General features: G+C 38.8%; 1 protein-coding gene across 1 annotated transcript; it reads right to left on the reverse strand.

Annotated features, from left to right (window-relative positions):
• Positions 1-709: 709 nt before the first annotated feature.
• Positions 710-3,016, reverse strand: LOC100753738. The gene is given in 3 exon segments (XM_027432668.2): positions 710-1,024; positions 1,059-1,413; positions 2,988-3,016. Coding segments are annotated over 3 exon segments (699 nt in total).
• Between the last annotated feature and the right edge of the window lie 3,784 nt (positions 3,017-6,800).

The raw sequence follows: 6,800 nt of genomic DNA on the forward strand, positions 1-6,800 counted from the left end.
CTAAATGCCCCTCAACCGAAAAATGGATAGAGAACAATGGATTACTAGTCAGTGGAAAAAACAATGGAATTTTGAAATTTGCAGGAAAATGGATGGAACTAGAAGAAACCATTCTGAGCAAGGTAACCCAGTCACAAAAAGACAAACATGATGCGTACTCACTCATATGTGGATTTTAGACATAGAGTAAAGAATTACCAGCCTACAACTCACACTGCCAGAGAAGCTAGTAAACCTGGAGGACCCTTAGAGAGAGATGCTTGGTCCCCTGGAAAAGGGGAGAAGGTCACGATCCCCTGAGCACTTGAGAGCACTGGAAGAGGGGGGATGGAGCTATGAGAATGAGAAGGGAAGAAGAGGAGGGATGCAGAGGTCATGAGGGAACAGAAAGCTTGAGTCAGGGGAAGAATAGAAGAAAGGATATGTGATAGGTAGGGTTTTAGTTGGGGGGTTTGTAGGGGAGGACAGGAGGGAGAAGGGAATTGGGATTGTCATGTAAAACAATCTTGTTTCTAATTCAAATTTAAAAATCTGAAAAAAAAGAAACACATCTAACAAGTAGGAGAAGACACAAGCTTGAGACACACCCACAGAAACTATGCTCATATTTTACTTGGAATGAGTTTATAACCATATTAGTAATGTATGTATATACAAAATTTCATAAAGGTATCTTCTGGCAGATGTTAAAATTGAGAGAGTCCTCATCTCAGGTCTTTTGAGCACTCAGTTTGGAAGCACAGTGATCTTTCACTTCATCCTGTGGTGTCAAAGAACTCATCTGAAAGAGGAACATAATCACTCCTAAGAATGACACCAGTGATACTGTGGCTGTCAGGATGCCTACTGAGAACATAGCAGTGTAGTGTTTGTTTATTAAAGCATCTTTCTTAAAAGGAAAGTTGGGTGGAAAATCAAGGATGGTTTGGTCATAAAGGTTTACAACATGGTTCCAGCTCACAGAAACAAATGCGGAAAGGCTGCTAACATATAAATCTAAAGCACAGATCTTGTATAAAAGTATCTGCATGTGTTTTTTAAAGTATCTGCATGTCAACAAGTGGGGCTTTCACGCAGCTGTTCTTGATGGCCACTACACTGCAAATAAGGATGGCAGGTTTCATCAAAACGGCCAACACTCTTAGTGTCTGTGCACACTGAAATTCAAGTAAAATGGTCCATGTTGAGTTGATAGGGCTGTGCACCAGGTTCCTGATCACAGACCCAGATTTGTCAAACTCTTGATGGTATTAAGCTTACCAGAGTCCAAAAACCAAAAGCTGCACAATGTTATTGTCAAATTCACACAGGCGCCAGTTTTGACTGCACTCAAGGATTATTTCAAGCACCAAAGCTGATAGGCTGCAAATGTGTCCACTCAGTTTGAAGACACATGCCTTTGCCACAGCAAATCTGAAGATGAGGTTGAAGAAGTATAGAGTCAAGCCAAGAAGACAAAGAAGGAAAAACAGAATATGATGTGGTTTTAAAGCACTAAATGTCCCCACTGTCTCAAAGTTGTATTTAAGTAGTCTATGTATGTATTATGTTTCAACACAGGTAAGAATATAAGAAGTCTGGAAATCCAAGTGTGGCAGAAATAACCTCTTTAAGATGCTTTGGACAACAATTTCATAATATCCATCAAATGATAAATGTTTATATTTGTTGACTAGGAATTTCAATGCTTGTAATTAATAGTGAGATAAGAATTTGCAATATCTTATGCAAGATGATACCTATTTCACCTGTTTGTAATAAATTAACATTATTAATAACTTAGAACAAAGTAATAAGTAGAGCAATACTTAAATTAATTGTCATTTCTAAAGAATTATAGAAGAACATTTCATAACTATTACAAATTGAACTCTTCTATATCATCTGCTGGAAGAACAAATAAAAAACAATACCCATAGTAAACCCATTTGTGTCAAAGTAATAACATAGTTGAGATATGTAAGTATGTTTATATATGCAACGAAAGAGATGTGAACATAACAGCTACACTCCTCAAATGGACCCCCTACTAGATCAACTCAGTAGGTGCACTGTCATTCTTCTTTGTATATGTTTCTGAAATGTGTACATTTCTGAAGAAACCCGTACATATTTTAAAAATAAAACCACAGGGTAAAAGTGAACTTCAAAATCTATAGGTAGCTAGGCTGGAAATATGCCAGCACTACAGTGATTGCCTAACCTGTGTGAGACCCTGACTTATTTTCTCAGTAGAACATACCCAAAATCTCTGTGTAAAATTGGTGGAATCACAGATGTTTCCAATTATTACCCATCTCTTACTCAAAATTTCACATTTATGTAACTGACTTCATTTCAATGAAACTAAAAATATATCCTGACTGATGTGTTTGACACAAAACTCTGTTCCACATTTACACTATCAGACAACCTCTTTGGACCTTCTCTTAGTTTGAATCTTTAGATGTAGTATTAACGTTCATTAAAAAAAAAAAACATGCTCTGCCATTTAGCAGAACTCCTGCTGTGCCATTTAGTAGAAAGGAAGGAGGGGGATTCTTCAGTCACTAAGCACGTGGATAATGTCATTGCCAATGCCCATTCTGAAGATTTGAGGGGACTGTCCCTTTGCCAAGGAACTTTTTCTAACAGCTACCCACTGCTCCACAGTCTTCTTGGGAATGTCCTTTCTAACTGGAAGAAAAGAATAGTAATAGTATTTGGGAATTTACATCAGCAAGATGGGTTAGTTGTCGATGGTGGCTTGGGTAACTTCCCTATCTGTGAGCTCTTCCTTGCCAATGAAGATCTGAAGCAGTGGACTTCATGAGCAGTGTGCTTTGAAGCAGTAATGGAAATAGGATGGAGATTGCTGCTGTGACCAATAAGTGAGCTAACATCGCAAGATTTGGTGCTGCCCATGTTCAAAACCCATGAGATAGAGGCATGTGTTTCATAAAGATCCAATTTGAAAGCCTCCATATAGCTAGTTTTAAGTTTTTTACCTTTGTAGATTGCGGGTGAGGCGATACATTTGGAAGCTGACTGAATCACAAATGTTCTTCCTAGTTACAGGAAATGTTGACAATAGAGGGAGTCTCAAGAAGACAGGAAACACCTTCAGCAAAACAAATTCTGTTAGGCAAATATTTCAGCTCAGAACAATGTCTTTCAAATCCTTGGCTCTCACAAACCTTTCCATTACTCCCCCGTGCTTGAGTTAGTTGGAGCCTCTTTAAACACTTCAGAGGTATTATCACATCTAATATTACTGACCCTCCAATGATAGCCACACAATTATTGCCCCCATTTTATAGACAGGGAAACAACATACAGAGGCTAATTTATATACTCAGCTTCAGGAAACTTCACGGAGATAATGGGCATTGAAGCACCTGGAAACCTTATAGTCACACACTGGGCTACCTGGCACTTAATGATATTTGGCAGAATTTACATACAGCAAATCATGCCAATGGCTTTATCTGGCCTTTTGTGTCCTGTGAACCTGAAAGTAATTAATGAAAACTACATAAAAAATATAAAATACTTGCTTCTTTGTCTCCTATAAGCCCAAGTGTTAGCGACTGCCAACTGGAAGATAAGCAACTATAAAAATTCTTATGTTTCTGTGACTGCCAGGGCATAATGGTGCATTGTGAGCAATGGATAAGTTTCTAGATACATGTAACCATAAAGGGCCAACGTTCTAAAACTCCCTTTGTATGTAAGAAGTCTTTCAAAAAGAAACTTGCTTTTGAAGTCATGCATCAAATAGCCACTATAATATCTGATGACCATAACAAAGAAAATTATTTTTTAAAAAGAAAAAACTTATTTACATAATAGAATGAAAAGATGTTCCATCATAAATGCCAGTGTCTGTCTTAGAGAGTTTGGGAGCAAATGACCTTCCATAACTCTCTTACACACAGACAAAGATTAGATATTAGAAGCTTCTAATTGCTGAGCTCCTGGGAGATCTGTGTTTTGGTTACAAGCAAATGCACCTTTTTCTGCATTTTACTTTAAACATGACTGTCTTAGAGTTTCCATTACTGTGATAAAATGTCATGGCCACGAGCAACTTGAAGAACAAAGGGTTTATTTCACTTATTCTTTCAAATCATGGTGCATCATCAGAAATGTCAGGGTAGGAACTCAAGGCAGGAACTGAAAGAAGCAGAAGCCAGAAAGAACACTGCTTTTTGGTCTCTTCCTCATGGCTTTCTCAACCTGCTTTTTTAAACATATAGGACCAGAGATCCAGGATTGGCACTGATCACAGAGGTGCTAGGCCCTCTCATTCATGAATCAAGAAAATGACCTATAAATTTGCCTACAAGCAACCTTATGGAAGGGTTTTCTTAATTGAGGTCCTTCTTCCCGAATAACTTTATGTTGTATCATATTGATAAAAATACTATCCAGTATAATGACTGTCACTTATGCAGAAGATAGTAAAAAGGTACTGTTTTACTTCATACTATGGTAAAGTTTAAGAACCTTCCTTTCCCTAAGCACACAGGTAAAATGAAGCAGAAGACAAAAAGAGAGCAGAAAAGAATAAATAGAAAAGGTAGATATGATTTTCTTTTTATAACTTCTTTCTTTGTATTTCATATTTCATTTGTGGTATAATAACCAGAGAAGAAAACCCATGAATGTGTTTTTATATAGAAATTAATTTAAACTTCTTAATAAAGGCTGGAAAGATAGATAAGTACTTATGAGTCCTAACTACTCTTCCAGGCTACATGGGGCAATTCTCAGCATCCACTTGATGGCTCACAACTGGCAGTAGCTCCAGTCCCAAGGAATCTGAGCCTGTATTCTGGCTTCCATGGATGATGTGGTGCATGAATAAATACTCGTGCAAACACTCATAACCATAAAATAAATATAATATCAAAGCAGTTTTGTGCTGGCTGTCTTCATGTCAATGTGGTACAAACTATAGTCATCTGAGAGGAAAGAACCTCAACTGAGAAAAATGCCTCCATAAGATGGGGCTGTAGGCAAGGCTATAGAGCATTTTCTTTTTTAATGATTGTTGGGGGAGGTCCCAGCATTGTTGGTGGTGCCCTCTGTGGGCCAAAAGTCCTAGGTTTTATAAGAAAGCAGGTTGAGCAATCCATGAAGTGTAAGGCAGTAAGCAGCACTCCTTCACAGTCTCTGTGTAAACTCCTGCCTCCAGGTTCTTGCCCTGTTTGAGTTCCTGTCCTAACTTCCCCTGACAAATCAACAGTGGAAAAGAAAGTGTAAGCCACATTAATCCTTTCCTCCCTAATTTGTTTTTTGGTTATGATGTTTCATCACAGCAATAGTATTCCTAAAACAATTTTAACGGCTCAATACGGACAGTTTTGGAGAAGTAGATTGCATTGCTTTGGAGGATTAGCACAGCAGAGGACTAAGGACCTGAAGGACTGGGCAGTCTACAATTATACAAGCTTGCCTGAAGGATTCCTACTGGACCTGGTGGCATCCAAGATGCATGCCACTGGCTGGCAACTTTCCCAAGGCTTACTTATGATAATCTGTTAAAAATAGATTTTATTTCTGAAGCAGAAAGGCTCTGTGCAGGGTTAGATACAGCTCTGTTGATCTTGGGGATTATGGGATCATTCTAAATGTCAGCTGAGTTTTTATGGATAGCTACCAGCATGTTTATGAATGGATGCTGAAAGCAAAGCTGAGATCCTCATAGCCAGTCTTCACAGTAATCATGGTGTGGCTCTGCCCAACCACCTGTTCTTGTGGTTCTGGCACATGTGAAACATAACTGTGAAGCAGTCCATCTTGAACTTGATCATATAATTGCCAAACCCTGGCATGTTCTGCATGCCATCTTTCCTGCCACGTGGTTTAGACTGGCATGCATCAGTCCACTCTCATTTTCTTGATAATATCCATGAGTCATATAGATGTTTTCTTTGTACCATGTATGTATCAAAAAAGGGGCCCCCGTTAGTGCTGGCACAGGGCCAGTGTGTGGGGAAAAAGTGAGATGTAGCTCAAGAAGCCTGTTTTCAGGGCATCCAGGCCCAAAGGTAAGTGCTTCTGGAATGGCTTCCACTGATCAGCCTTGAAGGAAAACATGGAGAACAATCTTCTGTGTCTAGAAACTTTCATTCAATAGGCCAAATTTATAGCTACCACTAAGTCCTTAGAGTTAACAGAACACATAGAGATAATCATATACACTATATATATATATATATATATATATATATATATATATATATATTTCATATATTTCTTCCTGCTATTATATGGCAATGTTGCAATATGGAAAGAAAGTGAGTTATTAAACATCCAAATATTCGACAGGCATTGGTGCATGCCTTTAATCCCAGCACTCGGGAGGCAGAGGCTGGCGGATCTCTGTGAGTTCAAGGCCAGCCTGGTCTCCACAGCGAGTGCCAGGATAGGCTCCAAAGCTACACAAAGAAACCCTGTCTCAAAAAACAAAAAAAGAAAAAAACATCCAAATATTCCAATCAAATATATACAGCAGTTTGTTACCAGCCTCCAGAGTGAGTAGGGTGGAACATTATGCTGCACAGCTTGAGGGGTGTTCAGAGTATAGCCTTGGAGATGGACTCATTGCTTGGGGTTGTCACTTGGTCTAGCTATGAAGTTTCAGAGTCTTTGGACTTCTGCCTTCAGTATATTCACGGATCTTTAAGATCATCATTATCCAAAATCTGAACCTAGGCAAGATATGCTTCATCTGTACTTTCTGCTGTGTGGCTTCCAGTTCCCACTGAGACACAATCAAGAGTGGAGTTCTGCTGGGTTCACACCTGGAGCCA

Source organism: Cricetulus griseus, chromosome X, assembly GCF_003668045.3.
Source record: "Cricetulus griseus strain 17A/GY chromosome X, alternate assembly CriGri-PICRH-1.0, whole genome shotgun sequence".
Taxonomy (NCBI): Eukaryota; Metazoa; Chordata; class Mammalia; order Rodentia; family Cricetidae; genus Cricetulus; species Cricetulus griseus.